Genomic DNA, 17,710 nt, shown 5'->3' on the forward strand with positions numbered 1-17,710 from the left:
GCCTTTCCCACTACAAAGATTTAGCCTCATAACACGAGCTAACACAATGCTGTTTTGTTTTGGAGAGTGGTGTGAACTCCGCTCTCAAAGAAATATTTGTTCCAGTTCAAGCTTTGGCATTTTAAACAAGGGCAATTAAATGCACTGAAAATGCTATTGCAACATGAAGGCTAAAAATATAAACACAGGAGTCACTCGCAAGAAAAGCTCCTGAAAGAAATGCCCGCTCACCCACACTGCACAAGCGTAACATCGTCCAAGTGACAGCCTGCATTTTGAAGCCAGATAAACAAGCCACAATTCAGCCTTTTTTCTATTGCCAGAAGTTTACACCCACAAATAACTACGTCAGCAGTAGAAGTGGCACCACTTGGAAAATCTCTGATCTGCATCAACAGGCAGGTCCCCAGTGTTACTGTTTGGTACAGATGCGATTACTTACGGGTGTAAGTTTGTACCTACAAATGCTAAACCACTCCTAGTTTATACCACAGAATGTAAACTTCAGAAGAAACGTGCAGTACAGGTTCATGGATGCTTTTAAGAACCTAATACCGTCCTTATTCTTGAAAAAATTTGATTTTTAAATTTATAGCCTTTACCTGACAATAAGCATCCTGAATATGCTTTGCTTTTTAAAATGCACTGAATGCTCAGACTTCAGTAAAAAAAATTTATTTTCAATATAAAAGTGCCAAAATATCCACCAACATTGTAATCTATTCAACAACCAGCTTACTCTAGTAATCAAAATTGCAAGCATCTTTATTCACATTTTTAAATCAAATTCCTTTCACACGTTTCCACAGTAACCCGAGTCCCTCGAAAGTGGGAAATTTGCATTTCGATTGGCTGCTGTAGTCCATATGTCCAAGTTCATGTAGGCACGGAAGGGGTTAAACCTCGGATAGTATTCCTGCTTACACATAACTGCCTGGTTCTCCACATGGGTCGAGTGTTGGGTCGTGGCACTGACGGGGCAGCAGCTTTCATAAACATCACTCTGAGGTGCCCAGATGGAACCAAAAAGTCCAGACATTGGAGACAAGCTTCGGGTGCTTGAGAGGTAGGGCTGTAGGGCAAGATAAAATGATCATGGGAAACTGCAAAATGGACCATTTGCCAAAGAAAACGTGGAAATGGAGTACTAAATGGGAGGAAGCAGCATTTATGCAGAGAACTTAGGAAACACACAAGTAGAAAATTGCACACCAATTTACAAAGCAATATGGCTGCCGAAAATAGTACGGCAGCATTAGTGTGTGTGTGCAAAAGCACTTCGCTAAATGAAGCCATATGAGCTCCTCCCTGCACGGCGCCGATATTACTGTACCAGGAACACAATATTCAGTTCTGGTCAGGCTGTTAAGAAAAATAAGGGAGAAATGGAAGACACCTGAAGCGCACCATGCATGTTTGGAGAGTTAAAAGAGAAGGACGCCTAAGAAATGACAAGAAAAAGGTTGAAGTATGTGTCAGTACTGAAAGACTATGCACGCCGGGAGCAGAGAGGGATATTCAGTATGGAAAGAGACTATAACTGGGAGCTAGGGAATTTAGTTAGAAAATTTCGAAAGCTTATAAAGAACCTCCTGGAGGGCAAGATGTGTTAGTCTGCAAAGAAGTCTCTCGGAGAAGGTCATGGAAGTCTTGGGACTTTTAAAACTGAATGAAACACTGAAATGTATTGTGGGGAAAAGCTCGCCAGGGAAATGAACTGAATTATCTAATGTATTTTCCAATCTCTACCTTCTGTGTTTCCTGGCATTCCTGAATAAAATACGAAATAAAGCCACGTTTATTTTAGGAAACACTCTTCTACCAGTTTTGCCACTGTTTAACACAGCAGAATTTTCACTTTTGTAGTTGAAGATATTTCTTGCTTTATTTAGTTAATTTTATTCAAAATAAACCTACTGTAAATAAAAAAAAATTCTAAAATAGAAGATTTTGAACTATGAGCAGAAGAGAAGGTGGTTACAATTAAAGACCACCTTGAACTGAAGTCACTACATTGCACTATGGGATGACATAAACATGGCTAGTCTAGAGCATAACAGGTCAAAGTCAGCATTCAAAAATCTGCACAAATCCAGCCTAAATCACTTGGATTTCCTAGCAAAAAAACCTGTCAAAGTCACTGACAGCAGCTGTCCATTCAGCTCTACAATTTCCAATCTCTTTGGGTTTTGCTGTCAGCACTTTTTGTGTTTTACCCTCATCTGGAAAGGTTGATTTTGATAGCAAAAAGTCTCAGTAGACTACGCAAGTCCAAAAAGTTTTTCCATATGTAAGATGATTTTAGTCAATTTTCAGGGCAAAAGGATCTGTCCTAAAATTTCACAGACAAGGTCCAGTAACCACCTTGACCAAAAACTGGGAAAAAGCCATGCTACCAATGCTAGCATCAAATACATCCATCAGGCTACTTAAAGGAATCATGAAGAAAACGTGAGCAACAGGTAGGGGAAAGATAGGAATGCACTGGGAAGGCTTTGAAGAGGCACAGGAAGGCAGCGCCTCGCAGTGACAATACTCACTGTGGAGTTGACGTAACTGGCGGGCTCCCAGGTAGGTGGCATGTTGGGAGGCGCGTTCCAGGTGGAGGGACAGTTCTGGTCAATGAAGGCTGTATTCTGCACCGCTGCAGTAGTCGGGAAGCCACTGGGGTAGTTCATGTTTTCTGCAGTTTTTAAAAGCAGGAAGACAAAATAAAGCTTTTGCAATATAAACACTACTAACATTTCTGTGGAGGAACATCGAATCTTCTCGGAGTGAGCCAGGCTGGAACCGACCTAAGCCTTCAGTGACTTCAGGCACCTTCAGGGCAGCACAGCAGCGAAGCGTAACAATTTCTGTTAACAAGACTACCACTCTGTATTAGGACTCACTAACAAATTGCTATCAGGAGGACGGGATAAAGAGTTGGCAATCTCTCTACTGGAGAACAGAGTCTTTATTAGCCACAGAACGTGCATGGCAGAGCCTACCCAGGCTTCACTGCCAACATGCCTCAGCTCTAAGCACCCGAGGGATCGCTGTGCTGCCTGTGATACTGTAGCCTGACCTTTAATTATTGCTTAGGTAATGCTAAAGAATTCTAGGTTGCTGCCAGTGTGTTTCCCAAGCCAAGAAACTCTAGCCTGGAAAGGTAATTGGTCACAAGAGGCCTTCTGTTTCACACACTGGAAGGCAGAAGCCTGCCAGAGGGGAAACAAAGAAAATTGTGCAAAAAGATTTGTGTAATACTGTGGTCATGAGCATTTCTCTCTATTCCCTCAGACAGAGTCCTGTATACTGGCTTTTCAGGCTTAGTAACTCCATACGAAGACCAGTCTTCTCATTCGCCACATGCAGACATTGTTTATTACTACAGAGCATCCAGTCAGCTGGAAACCGTAAAGTCCGCTTAAGCAATGAACGCCCAGATGTTTATAGACGAGCTCAGCCTTTTGTTCTACAAAAGGTGAGAGAAAAAAAACACACTCAGTGATAATTCATAAGCTTTATTTCACCTTACCTTCTGGGAAAGCGCCATACTCGTTCATCTCTAGTGGACAATACATGTTGGAAAACTGGCTGTCACAAGCTGCATTCCAGTCAATGAAGCTGTCCCAAGAAAAAAAAAAAAAAAAATCTGCTGTCAGAAACAATTTGCAGAACTTCTGAAAATTATTTAGAAATACTTATTTAATGTAAAGCTGTTGGATGCAAAATGCCTGTAACTGATGATGAGGCTTTTCACATTCCACTTGCCAATTCTGCCAGTACCTACTCTGTGCCACTATGTAATCCCAGCAATTCCCTCACTGAGCTCTTTTTCCTCTGTGAGGATGAACAACTTGTGGTGACAGCTACCAGAGTCCTGCAACACCTAACTGGGTTTAACTTCTTCCTCCGTAAAAAGAAAATAATTGTACTTCTTTCTGACAACCATGGAAATGGTAGATATGAAAGGAAATAATGCGATTTGAAATAGAAGAAACTGTAACGCATTCTCAAGCGTTTGAATGCTTGAGAATACCAATTAAAATGGCGATTTCTACTTTCCCTACCACACGTGTTGAAGTCCTGTTAAACGATATGTTTTCTAAACTACACATTAATTTGTGGGGATTAGACTTGTTTTAATTAAAATAATTTCAGAATTTCAAGACGACTTTTCAAAAGTAATTCTTAAAGGTATGTCAGAAGTGAAACAAGCCCTGTTATGCAGAGAGCTTGAAGAAGTCCAAGTCTGGACCCAGTCTGGACAAGATAAGCATATAAAAGGATTTCACGTCAAGTTGTGCTAATTCAGTTTTACTATTCAGGCAAGAAGTTATCATAAGTTATCACTACTACGTATGAATAAATAATTACATGACTTTTTGCATATGAAGTCCAAATTGAGATGGGCATATGAAAGCAAAGTAATGTAACACAGAATCTGCCACAAAGCACCATATATTTCATCTGACTTAAGAGTCGGACAGACCGTTGGCAATTGCTCCCAATCTTTGGGGCTGCAGTCTGTTGACACAACAGTTAGAACTCAGGTGAGCAGGCTGGTTGGGGTCACAAGACCATCACTTGGGGATTCCTACGTTACCACTCTGTCATTTCGGATGACAGGATATGACCTGAAGAACTGGCCGTATTTCCCTGCTATGTGGTGGCAGCGTATTTCTTCTCACTAGTTCGTGGTGCAGCTTTCATTAGTAAAATTTGCAGTGTGGAGAGTCTGAAGTACCAGAATTACTCCAGTTCACTACTACGGGAAGATCAACCCAAATCTACACAGAGCCTCAAACAGACCAATTTTTTTTGGTCTATTTGCCTTTATTTAACAATGTTTGTTCATGTCATTTAATACGAATACACACTGCATAACACACCCCATGATATACAGAGGCTATGTATTTCGCAAGAGGAAAACAAACCTAAAAGCCAGGTCCTCTGCCTGGCCATGCAAAAGAAGTGGAGGAAATTAAAAGCTTTGCAAAAAGTATTTAATTAAATTTGAAAGAAGTTCTGGAATATCTACATATGGGCAGCAACACCAGTGAATTTGTCTTAGCAAAATTCATCATGATATACTAATGGAAGAGCATAAACAACTAGAACTAAGACTGAAGTTACAGCAAGAATTTTACTTTAGCTATCACCTGCCTTACAAATATTGTAAGATAAGCTCAAGTGTGGTCCTCTGCATCACAGAAACCTGAACAAAGCGTTATCCATACTGTTTACATAAACATAACTTGCCTGTTGTGGACAGAGGGAGTTTCTTGGATCATGCATGGTATATTATTCTCAAGGTTATAGTTTAAACTGTTTGTCAGGCAGACTGGCTGGGCAGGCCACAAGTCTCCTGTTGGGTAAAGACCTAAAAAGGGAAAAGGGAATGAAATGCAGAACAGGAAGGAGGCTCCACAAACTCTGAATATCACAATGACACTTTATTCCCAGATCCACAATAAGGACTGTATGCTAGATAAAAAGTTCAGAGTTACTAACCAATCTATTTTTTTTGTGATGAATGTCCATCTTTAAACAAATCTCAAAATTTCTACTCATTAAAAAAATACATAAAAAGACTTGAACCGAGAAACTGAAACTCCACAAAACAGGGCAAGAAATTCTTACAGAGAGTCCTTAAGTCATCAGCCACCAGCACCAAGGTGGCACCCTTCCTCACAGCAGGACGGTCGGCAGGGATACGATCCCCACCAGCCTCCCCCTCGCCCCCACCCATCTCTGAAGTCCAATCGCATGAATGCAGCGGGAGCAGGGTTGGGTTTTTAATAGACTAGAGCCATCCACAACCAAACAATACGTGAACTGGTTACGGCTGTATTTAGCCCCTAGGGCAGATACTCATTGTGCTGCTCTCTATGGACTGAGTGCCCTGACTGCCCACAGATACTTGGTTCCTATCAACTCTGTGAGAACAGGGAGCCGGAAAAAGGCAAAAATCCAAATTAGCAGTCTCTGTAAGACAACGGTTGCAAAGTTAGCTCTATTTCATTATTTCACACGATAGATATTATGAATATTGCTACTGCGGAAAAAATTTAATCAGCATTTGTTTCCTACCAGACACAGGTTAAACCTATAGCAGAAGGGATAGTCACGAGCAAGCAGTTCTGCTGCCCAAAGAACCACGTGTCCTAACCAGCTTTCAAACTCCACCTCACAATGTAGCCTGGTGCTTTTATGAATCCCACTCGACAAGTTAATATTACTTCCCTTTGAGATACAAACAATGAAAACTCAAGAGTTTTAACAGCCCAACCCAACCTCATTCATTACTGCTTTCAAAGAGAGCAAGTCCTGACTGTAGAAAATTAGAGAGAAAAATGCTCATATTTGATTTGATGCCGAGCTTCATTTTAACACAGCAACCAGTGCTCTTGATCTCCTAAACACATTTCTTTTGGACATAAATCTGTGCAAAGCAAGAGGATGAAAAGACAAAGAATACCTAAAACATGAGTTGAAAGGTAAATGCTGTCTTCATACAGAGAAGATGCAGCAAAAAATGTCAAGGTTATAAGCTTTCGTTTGCTAACTTTGCTCTTAACTTGCTCAGAAGTAAGTCAAGTTCTAATAACAACATGTCTATCAAGTTGGTGTATACAAGTGTTATTAGCAACATCACTGAAACTGCTTGACAAAGTGTGCAAAACCCAGCTTCAGTTGTTAATAAAGTAACTTACCTTTATTTTTGTCAGGATCTGCAGCTATGTCAGTGAAATTGGGACATAAGGTTTCAGGATATTGGGGGATGCTGTTCATGTCTCTGCTGAATGAAAAGACAATTTAATTTCTTAAGTCTAGGCACTGTTATGTTTCATGATCCAAAGTATTTCAACGGAAATATACAGAGATGTAAAAAATATTCTAATTAACATCATGGTTGCTATTGCTTTCCCACTTTCTTTCATGATTTTTCTTATTTTGAATTACCCCTGTGCAATTTTTTTAACAGCTTTTTTTTCCCCAATTAAAAGCCAGCTACTTATTACACATGCAAAATGAATAAAATTAATACATCTTAATTACCCCACTTTTATTATCCAAGTATCAACCTATTGCAAATCAATTCAACAGCTCTTCTCTAAAATTGCAAAACCAGCTATAGTCCATGAAGACGAGTAGGATCTCTCATAATGTTTCAGTGTTCCCAACAACTTTCAGGCAAGTTTACTTTTATGTGCATGAAGACACATAGGCACACATGAACATCAATTTCATATTCGTCAAATCCCATCAAAGTAGTCAATATGAGTGGAAAGGGAACATTTTCAAGCACCAGAATCCCAGAGGAAAAGGATTAAATTATTTCTGCTAGTGAAAACAGAGTCATGAATGAGAAGTGAAATGAGGACTCGTAGTAATAAAAATTGTAGATGCTATCTCTACTACAGTAAAGAGGTAGAAAAGGAATGTGGGGGAGGGGGGAATCAATTTTCATGCTGAATATCCTAGGAGAACATTATTCCCATTAAAAGAATAACATCAACTTGAAAGTCTCACTCCTGCCTTTTTTTAAAAAAACATTATTACTTTAATATAACTAAGTGCTAATGGAAATGTAATAAGTTGCTAAGATCTGGAAGAAATGAGAGGGGAAAAACAATTTCCTTTTTTCCCCAATTTTGTTTTACATTTGGAAGCATTTATTATATTTCCCCAGCATAATCCATTTTGCATATATCTTTTCACCTACTGAAGAAGATTCTTCTTCTTCCAACTAGAAAATACAGTTAGATGATCACAAAAAATGACAAGACAATAGGTAGGTATAATTTATCAAAGTGAGACAAGATTTCAAGTTGGTGGTGTTTCTTTAATGTCTTACAGGTGTAGATTCAATTTTTTTACCTGGTATTGCAGATGTTATGAGACAGATTTAAAGTGATAGGAGTTTCAGATGGAAAATCATTTTGTGAAATATTCTCTCCTAAAGAAAAGAATGACTGTGAAAATCAAAGATCCTAAAAAAAGAAGTATGCACAGAATATACATACACACAAATAAAGTCATCAACAGTGTCAACCAAGTTTTCTCTCAGACAGGAGTATCACTAACTGCATTTATTCCAAAGCATGCTATCTAATTCCACATGGTCTTAAATGTATTTTATAAGTGATTACCACACTCTTGATGGAGAGGTTCCTTGTTGCTACTAAATTATTTTTGAATTTGAAAATACTTACTTGCTTTTTTTTAAAGAGGCATTACAATTTGAACAAACAGAAAAGTCATGCGCACACAATTCATTATCTATTAGATCGCAGGTTCAGATACATCACATACTGTATCTTTTGGTAATGTGAAGTTTTATACATATACACACACACATGTAAGTACACGCTCATTTTTAAATTATTCTAAACAGCTTTTTTCAGGTACTCAAAGCTGGTTTTACTTCTGTCACTTCAGCACTTTCTTTAAAATTTACTTCTAGTGCTACATCAACCTGGATAGTGATGGCGGTGACAGGGTTTAGGCTTTCAACTATTTTAATGATATTCAGGCATTCCAAAAACTGCAGTAATGAACCACCGTTCCCGTTTCTCATATAGTCAAGTGGCTCAGGTCTCCTGGCTACCTATGCCTCGAATACCACCATCCAATCCCAGCATCCTCAGATCTGAACTGCTTTCACACATTCTTCATTTGTGCATTTTCTTACATTTAACTAATTTTTATGAGAATAAAGTGATGTAACATAAATTCGAAGGAAGAAATTGCTTTGACTAGTGACTCTCAGTTCTTCCACCTTTCCATGAAAACTAATTGTGCAGCTTCCTCAGTGCAGAGTCCAACACTTTCTCTGTAGCCTGACAGCTCATCTTTGTCTCCACAAAACTCCTGGTACTTTTTTTCAGGTAAGTTTAAATCTCTCCTTGTGTTTCTGAGAGGTGCTCTCACCTATAAAAGGCAAGTTACATGCCCCATGCCACGGTACCCTTTCCACTCAGAAGGAAGGCTGAAACTCTGCCCACTACAGTGCAGAGGTGATATTTGCAGAACTTACTGGATGGAAGAAAATGCCTGGCAGTAATCATGGGCTTTTTATCTCCGTCCGAACTGCTGGTACTGCTCCAGCTACCCCAGCTCCCACGACTGGCACGAACGCTTCCCGATGAACTTCCACAATCTGAGCTTGAATCAGAACAAAACTTCTCCAAACACTTCTTTTTGGACCGCTGATAAAAGCTTTCTAAAGGAGTTGCAAAAACAAAACAACACAAAACATTTAAGAAAGTCTTTCAGCTGAAGATTCAGTGAAAAGTCACCTGAAACACGAATTTACATGGATTCTCTGAATTTCTTGACAATAGGACAGAAAATAATATTTACTAATAGCCTCAAGATAAATGTGCCAGCCCCTACCACAAGGAGCTTATGATCTACACGACATCCCCAGTGCAATGAATGCAAGTCAGGGTATAGTGCAGTTAAAGGCAATAGTTTGAAATAGGAAGCCCATACTGTTCTTTGAAATATATAGTTAATATTTTAAACATGAAACATATCCTGGCTGTAGGAACATGCATACTAAAAGCAACAACAAATCTTGCAAGTATTGAATTCGTAAGTGATTCTCCTTTCTTACTATCTCATCAGGGAGGCAAAGGACAATCCTATAAACATTGATACCTTCCTCAGCCCTCCTCTTCCCAAAAGCCAGGGAAAACAGCTGATTAAAAATCCTGACGGAAAGGCAGGAAGCAGGTACCCAAGCTAGTGGTGGTTTTTAAAAATGACCCGCCTATTCTAAAGGTGGCCTTCTCAATACAGCCGCTTCAGTTAATACCAGCTTTAATTTGAACACACAAGCAGACTGTCAGTCCTTCACCCGGGACTGATGGATTATGGCTTCAGACTGATTCATCTTCTGATTTGCACCACCAACCAACCCTGCGGAGAAAGCATGCGGAGCCCTTCAGAAGCGAGCAGGTATTATTTCAGGCACTGCATCGTGCCAGTCCTGCCGTCTTCACGTCAGGGTTTGAAAGGGAGAGAACCACAAGTCTCTCAAAGAAGGAATACAGGTCTACTGCCACAAAAACCACATTCGTTTCTTCCCCCGTTTAAGACAATTAAGATTGCGTACCTGTTTCTCCCTGTACAGACAAGCTCCCAGCTTTTTGGTCTGCTTTACAATTTTCCCCGTTACCCTGAGGACACCAGGCTCTTATTCCAATATTCGCTCTCAGATCCGGCCTTTCAAATTCACTGCACATATGCTTCAATTCACTCTGCTCAGGGACCCTAATACAACCACACCCGAAGAAACATGTTTGCATTTTACATTTCAGCTGCATTTTGCCTTTTCAGGCATTAAACACTTCAATTCATACAGCTATCGAGGCAGGATGGGGGGCAAGGAATAGGTTTAGGAGTCTTATTCCCCAACTTTACAGAAACCTAAAAAATCTTTCGCAAAATGCAGTATCCCACCACACTAGACTACTTCTAAGGGGGAGAAGCAAAACAACTTGTGTATGTTTAACTCCATTCTCTAATGCACTTGCAGAAGGCAATCGGATGTTATAGTGATAAGCACAGGCTAGCACTGTACAAAGATCTAGATACACAGAAAAATGTGCCCTACATCTATTTCACTGGCATAATTATAACTAAAATAAAACCATCGTCTGAAGTAATCTTAAGTTTTTGCCAGTAAAACTGAAATATCTGGATCCAATATTGTAATCAGAGCGTATTAAGGGGAAATGAGTAAAATCCAGCTGTCAAGTTTCTACAGGAAGGAAATGGTTGCATCTTAACTTGGAAAGTAGCAACTGCTGAATCAGTTCAAGTTTCAGTATTTCACTTCCATTTTTTTATCCCTCCTACCTACAAAGATGCGCATCCAGCAAAGATTTACACACGTGCTGACTTCCCACACAATGAGTAGTAATTTGTTTATAATGAGTTGTAACAGCCCCTTCAGATTTACAATCTCCTTGTTAAGTCCACTGACCTCAGTAGGACCACTTGCAATAAAAATTAATTCTGTGAAGGCTTTGTAGGATTGTGACCTTAATTCAAAGGGCTGGGGGAGGGGAAGGAGGAGGATTTTCTCCTCATAAGTGTTTCTATTCTAGCAGCAGTTTATAACTGGTATTTCTTAACAACAGTCCAAATAAATTTAAAAAATATGAAAAAAATAATTAAGATTAGTTTACAGCTGACTTTAGAAATGCATTTAAACAAACCTCAGGGGGAAACAAAAACCCCCTAACTTACCAAGGTGCTCTAAATATTATTTTGCTGCTCTAATCTTTTTAATCATTACAGCAAAAATGCAAGCTGCTGTCTCTTTTCTACATATTTCTCTTCCTCTTTCAAAACTACTAGAAGACAACATTCCCTCAGTTACTCAATATAGCAGATGATTCTCCTGAAGGTGGAATCATTTCAAGAATTTTGTTTTCTTTTTTTCACTGAAGAGAATACACGACTGGATTTTATCCACACAATACACAATGGAAAGGAAGCTAACCATCCAAACTTCAGAGACAGCAAATTCCAGACTGTAACGGAGAGTGACCACTGCTATGCAGAATGGGGTGTGTCTATATACACGCAGATTTACAAATGGAAAAATTTTTTTTTTTTTTTTGCTGGTGATCCTTGGTACTGCACATTCTTAAAAATAAAGGCTCCGGCCAGGATTAAAGTGTGTTTATTTACATAGATAAAGCAATCCTGCCAAATGTACTATGCAAAACCTGCGGAAACATTACAGCAACTCTGGATTTCTTCATGATTTGGTGAGGCAATACATACCTTGTAGATATATTAACGTTCTTCTTCTTATTTTTTCTAGATGTTCTATTTCTATTCCAATTCATATTTGGTACATTTCCTTCTTTCTTCTCCTGAGGTTTCTTCTTCCTATACGCATCTTCTTGCTAAAGGTAAAAATATGAGCTGAGACAATACATACATTATAAAATGAAGTTACCTCAGTAAATAAACTCCACTGGATTTTTCTAGCTAAATTTCTCTGGACAAAACGACCTGACCCAAATGGATAGTTACTTCATGATTTAGTGCCTTTCCACAGCATATCCTCTTTCCAGCACCATCAATTTGACCATCCTTTCCAAGACACTGTCCTTCAAGACACCAACAGATGATGAGAGAGAAATTTTTGAATTCCCCATGTTAGCATTTTCCCCCTCACAGCATCTAGCTCTGACTTCCAGGGAAATAAAAAAATAGGGGGAGAAAAAGGAAAGCAGTCAATAAAATTCCCAATGTGCTAAAAACAAAAAACATCTGCCAGATTTATGATCAGTTTGTGTGCAAGTTCAGCAGCAATAAATCCTCCCTTTCCTCAGCAGCTGGGGGGGTGGGGGGAGGCATTCATTTGAATTACAACTGAGGAAATTATGGGGTAAGTTAACCAACAAATAATAGTCATTTTAAAAAATGCAAGAAATGAACTGAGCACCATCAGCCACACGCAGAAAGAAGTTTGTAATAACAATTCCCAAAACAAGACTAGACCCTATCTTTTCTGATACATATTCCTCAAGCATGGTAAGCAATTCCTCCTTACACCTTTTTGCCATGGGATTCCTATCCAGTACACAGGACACAAACATAATCCAAATTCTTGGGTTTACTAATTACCTGATGGAAGTTCTTTAAGTGTTTTATGCTGCCTGCAATAAAAGTACAGTCTGCTGCTTATTGTGCTCAGAAACCAAGGGTGAAGAATGATCCTTCTCAGCAGCTTCACAATCTGTTACGGGATTTCTGCCTGCTGTATTCTCAAATGCAAATTTCTGATGCAAAGCCCTGAAGATAGGTCTGCAAACGAAGGCTGATATGCCCTTCCGGAGAATGTTCCCGCATCATTACTGTGGCTGACAGCTGGCATTAGATTCCAGTATGTTTGTGCCTGCTCTGACAATAACAAAGACTATCTCTGGTTGTGATACGGCCAATATCTCATTACAAGGGCTGTTTAAATTTTTACCCAAACTGTTCATCATTCTATAAGCAGCATTAATATGCAATGGATGTGGGAAAGCATGCCTGCATACTTCCTCATTCATCTGATTTACAGTGTTTCAGATCTGTGACTGTACGTAATAGCCCCTACATACACATACTTACCTGTATGTATAAATAAACAGCAAAAAGATATTTTAAATTTGAAAAGCAGAAAGATCACAATACAAACCTCAGAAGAAGTAATCTCCTCTTTTGCGCAGCATGGAGTCTCTTCCTTAGGTCCTTTATTAATCTTTTTCTCCATGGAAGGCTTTAGGTTGATCTGCTTTTTTAAAGTCTCACAGTTTTCTGTTTCATTCCTGAGAGGCACTTGCTGGCTATTCCCTACAATTGAACAGTTACATCAGTTTGCTTGGGAAGAGAACAGGCTCCCAATCATAACCACAGTATCTTCTAACTTTCTTTAAAAAGAGACTTGTGCTGCTTTCCAAAATACTAGGAGACTAACCTCTAGGCTGATGATGCTGAAAATTTCAAAATCAAAAGCTAATGCTGTATAAAATTTCTTGTAGCAGTTGCAAAAAGTAGCTCTGTATTGATTCATGCTCATGGGCATACCACTCCTAGCACATGCATAAATTACCCAAGTCCTGCTCATCTCATCTGAATTAGAGCTATTTGGGTCCCAGCCATGGGTCTGTAAGGTAGAACTTGAAGCCAGAGAATACTGGGCTAAAAAACAAACAGGAAAAACCCTGCAAGCTGGGTGCGGAGGAGACTTTTCAAAAATGGGTAGATCAAAATAAGGACAGCCTTTACGTCTCTGCATTCACTATGAAGACAAAGGGAAGTCATCCTTTCTTTAGGATGGGTTCTATGTTAGAAGTTCATTTTCTTGAGAGGCTTGTGAGGAAGAAGAATTATCTTGTGTAAAAAAAGCCAAGAGATGTTGAGAAGACCAGTTCAATGCGATAAGCAATGGCATTTCTCATGCAGAGCAGCTGAGAGTCTCGCTAGCAGATCACTGTGGATGTATTTCAGATATCTGAGATACCTGGAACTGATCAGTGCTGAAGTTAATTCTGTCCTGTCCAGCATTGGCAGGGCCCAGGCAGAGGACTGTGACTCGACTGGTCTTCTCAAACGGGAAAGGCACACCTAAACGTTTTTACAGTTTCCTATCTACCAACCAACTACAACATCTTAGCTCTGAGTCAGCCACCCTCTCCCCTCCGGAGCAGGCAGTCACAATGACTGCAAAAAGAGCCCATGTGAATGAAACACCAGGGGAGACACCAGGCAAGGGAGGCTGAGAGGGCTCTAAAAAACGCTCCGCGGATCTCCAGCATACAAACACGTGAGTACCGAGGTCTTGAAGACTCCCTGTTTGCACAAAACCAGGTCTGTAACTATAATCACGCTACAAACACTGCAACATGGTACTTTTTAGACTTCGTTTATCCTACCAAACTTCTTGAAACACAGAAATACTCACACCCCTGCCAGCGCAGAAAACCGTAACTGCTAATAGACAACACGGCAGATTACCTGTAGTGCTTTAACACTGAATACAAGTAACTGTCAGTATTCCTGAAACACTCTCTCAAGGTGGAAGTTTTGACATTGAAAGTAAGTCCAGTATCTCCCAACTGGTTTATGTATAACCATCATTTCCACAGCCCGTACTCAAAGTTACTATCCTGTGCACGTAAATACAGTTAAGACATAGTTACTGATTTTTTTTTTCCCCCAGCTGACTTCCTAATTCAAAGCAAAGAACGCAACACACTGCAGTTTAGAAGCACATGAAGACTTTCAAAGCACTTCGTAAGTATGAGTGAAATTATCCTGCCTCCACCTGAGACAGCACACGTGTACCCATTGTATCTCACAGGTAACGACACAACAGGAAGCAACCGGCCCAGGGTAACAACTACACGCTACAGCAGGGTCTGAAATCCCTCTGTGATGGCTCACTCACTAAATAAACTCCGCCACAGCTACAGCAAATGCCAGTCTTCAGCATTCAACTACTTTGCCGTGTGCCTAAGTAAAGCCAAGCTTCCAGAGGACACATTCTCCTATCCTGCTCTCGATTTCCCTGAGGTGCTCTTGGGCTGCTCTTAAAATTTTGAGTTGCGAAGCTAAGAGGTAAGACTTTCCAGGCAGCTTAGTTCCACAATTAAAAATACACATGATAAAAAATATAGCTATGCAGTTAGCAAGAGAAATGTTGATCTGCAGATTCCTACAAAATATAATTTCACAACACTCTGATGTCAGCTTTTGTTATTTTAAGCGGTTTTATCAAAGGAGTTCTGAATATCCAGTACCGAATGCGCTTGCTTGGAGACTCTAAAAATCAGGCATCAGATTTTCAGTGGACCTGAAAATCGCAAACTGGGATGTTGCTGAATATTTGACGAGGGCAGTTTGTGTTTTATAAGCAGATCTATGACATCAAGTATTTTAACCATTAAAATGCTACAGCACAAGCTTGAAATCTGTAAACCAAGGCAATTCTATGACTGATGAAACAACTTTTAATGCAAGCTATTTCCTTAGGAACGTAAACAGATAAATCATAGTGAACACATGAGAAATACCACATCTCCCTGTCCCACACAAAAGACAAAACCCTGATCACAGTGAACTCAACAGAAGATTTCACCCAATAATTTTGACTGACAGAAATTGAAAAAAAATTACCACTATTTTTCCTAGAAATTTCTTGCAGTTCTGGCTGTTGTTGAGGAGAATTTCTGGACAAGTGACTTTCAGGTAGCTTCTTGGACATCTTCACAGGACAGAACTCCTGTTCTTTGAGCTCAACTAGATTTTCTGAAGTTTTAAGGTTAGTTTCCTTAGGAAACATACATGTTTGAAGATCTTCCTTCAGATCACACTCTGAAGAAGTATTTTTAATGAGAACTGTATTTTTCAGTGCACTTTCTTCTTTACCCAGAAAGTTTTCTGGAAGAGTTAAATTCTTGTTAACATTTATGCCATTTGCATATTTTAGAGTTACCCAGTTCTCACTGACAACATCAGTGCAAATGTCCTCTTTTGGTGCTGAGATTTGGTTCTCCGCAATCTGATTTTGTTTCTCATCAGTAGTTGCAATGGCACTACCAGCTGCTGTGTTTGGTTTCTGCTTACTGTAGTAAACTGAACATTTGTGTTTCTTCTGAGAGTGGCTGTAGGTGGCAGGACTCCTCTTTGCTGCATTCTGACTCCGGCTGGAAGAAGCGCCTACAGACAGGAAGCCCTTCCCTTTACCTTTATCCGAGGAACTATAGGAATCCATAAATGTCTTGCAGCTTCCCCTGGAGAAAAAATAAATTATTTGAGATTTGTTTTTATCTATGAAGCTATCATGAATTGTTTTATAGGATATTTTTGTAAGAAAAGAAAGGGGGACATATTCACAAGCCGTGAAGCTGCATTAGGTCTTCAATTTACCATACCAGCTAAGCACATTCTGATTTCAGCAGGAGTTGAGCAAGACTCTTAAGTTTGTGCTCAGACTTCAAACACACTTACGTGCTTCAGTGAGTAAGTGCCTAACTGACCACCCAAGAGGGTCAGATTTGAGGACCATTAATGTATTTTCCATTCTTTCCATGGCTGCCGCACATAGTGTATCCTTTATGTCGTCACACAATTTTTACCCTATGTACTACTGACAATATACAAGATTAATAAACCATTGAGTTCCTCCATTTCTCTTTTGTAGAGATGAACATACACAACACTGAAAGCCCTCTGAAAGAGGTTGCCATGTCCTCTAAACCAGACCACAGCAATATCAAAATACAAACAGACAGAAAGCATCACTCCACAATAAACAGGGTACAAAACTAGGCAATTCAAAAGAAGAAAAAAGTATTTTTACTTGTAGGAATCAGAGCTGATTACGTCAACAGAGTTGCTGTTCTGCTGCGGTGAAGAACTAGGATTTGGCCTCTGTCTTGATTTCATGAACTCTGCTAGAATATACTGGGCTTGCTGGAAGGCTATCAGAATCACTCCGAGCAGGGACAAACTGCCAAAGAAAATAACAGATACTGTTGTCTACAAATTTCCTGGAGTATTCAGTGAAAGAGTTAAAAAGCTTCCAACAAGATGCACTTTTCAAATACTGTGTTAGTAAATTCTAAGTAAGAAGACAGACGAGAAAACTCAAAATACAGTTTAAAATAAATAACAGTTGTAAGTCTTTTCTTTTCCTTTTTGCGTTATAGCCCTTGCTAGTTATTCTCTCAATAAAATAACTCAGCCATGAGCTTTACAAAGAAAAAAATCTAATAAAGAAAAAATCCATTCTAAAAAAGCAAACACTTGATTTGAAGATCAGTTAGAAGTAAGTCTCACTACAACACAATGGCAATATATCATAGTATGATACCTATCAGTCTTCTGAGTACCTTCTATTCATTCATGATAGTTATGTCATTATTTTGATATTTATTTAATACTCTTTCTTTTCCTAGAGAAAATGCTGGCATAAAATGGGCTACAAATGCCACCGTACTTCTGAACTAAAACTGAAGTTGCAAAATATCCTCTCTTTCTCTCTGGTGTATTAATTGCACCAAATATAAATCAATCAGAACAAAAATCTTTGTAATTCATCAAACCACCTTCTCAATCATGCAGTATAAGTTTTGTCAGCAGGAAAACAGAATGAGAAATTCCTGATTTTTCAGATCCCTGTAGTCTCCCTCTGTTGCATCTA

At 39.3% G+C, this 17,710-nt stretch overlaps 1 protein-coding gene across 16 annotated transcripts in view; it reads right to left on the reverse strand.

Annotated features, from left to right (window-relative positions):
- Positions 1–659: 659 nt before the first annotated feature.
- The window catches only part of TMEM131L (transmembrane 131 like), an 83,064-nt gene continuing 66,013 nt past the window's right edge, over positions 660–17,710 (reverse strand). For 10 of the 16 annotated variants that reach the window (XM_075149458.1, XM_075149459.1, XM_075149460.1 and 7 more), the window contains 12 exons: positions 16,868–17,017; positions 15,682–16,298; positions 13,202–13,356; positions 11,794–11,918; positions 10,112–10,269; positions 9,029–9,214; positions 7,870–7,948; positions 6,702–6,787; positions 5,248–5,368; positions 3,521–3,609; positions 2,541–2,683; positions 660–1,072 (listed from right to left, as the gene is read on the reverse strand). In XM_075149458.1, coding sequence (XP_075005559.1) covers positions 794–1,072; positions 2,541–2,683; positions 3,521–3,609; positions 5,248–5,368; positions 6,702–6,787; positions 7,870–7,948; positions 9,029–9,214; positions 10,112–10,269; positions 11,794–11,918; positions 13,202–13,356; positions 15,682–16,298; positions 16,868–17,017 — 2,188 coding nt within the window. In that variant the 3' untranslated portion in view covers positions 660–793. Of the gene's footprint in view, positions 1,073–2,540; positions 2,684–3,520; positions 3,610–5,247; positions 5,369–6,701; positions 6,788–7,869; positions 7,949–9,028; positions 9,215–9,654; positions 9,916–10,111; positions 10,270–11,793; positions 11,919–13,201; positions 13,357–15,681; positions 16,299–16,867; positions 17,018–17,710 lie in introns of those variants that run through there. The other 6 variants (XM_075149462.1, XM_075149461.1, XR_012673538.1 and 3 more) reach the window with 5 other exon arrangements.

Source organism: Calonectris borealis, chromosome 4, assembly GCF_964195595.1.
Source record: "Calonectris borealis chromosome 4, bCalBor7.hap1.2, whole genome shotgun sequence".
Classification (NCBI taxonomy): Eukaryota; Metazoa; Chordata; class Aves; order Procellariiformes; family Procellariidae; genus Calonectris; species Calonectris borealis.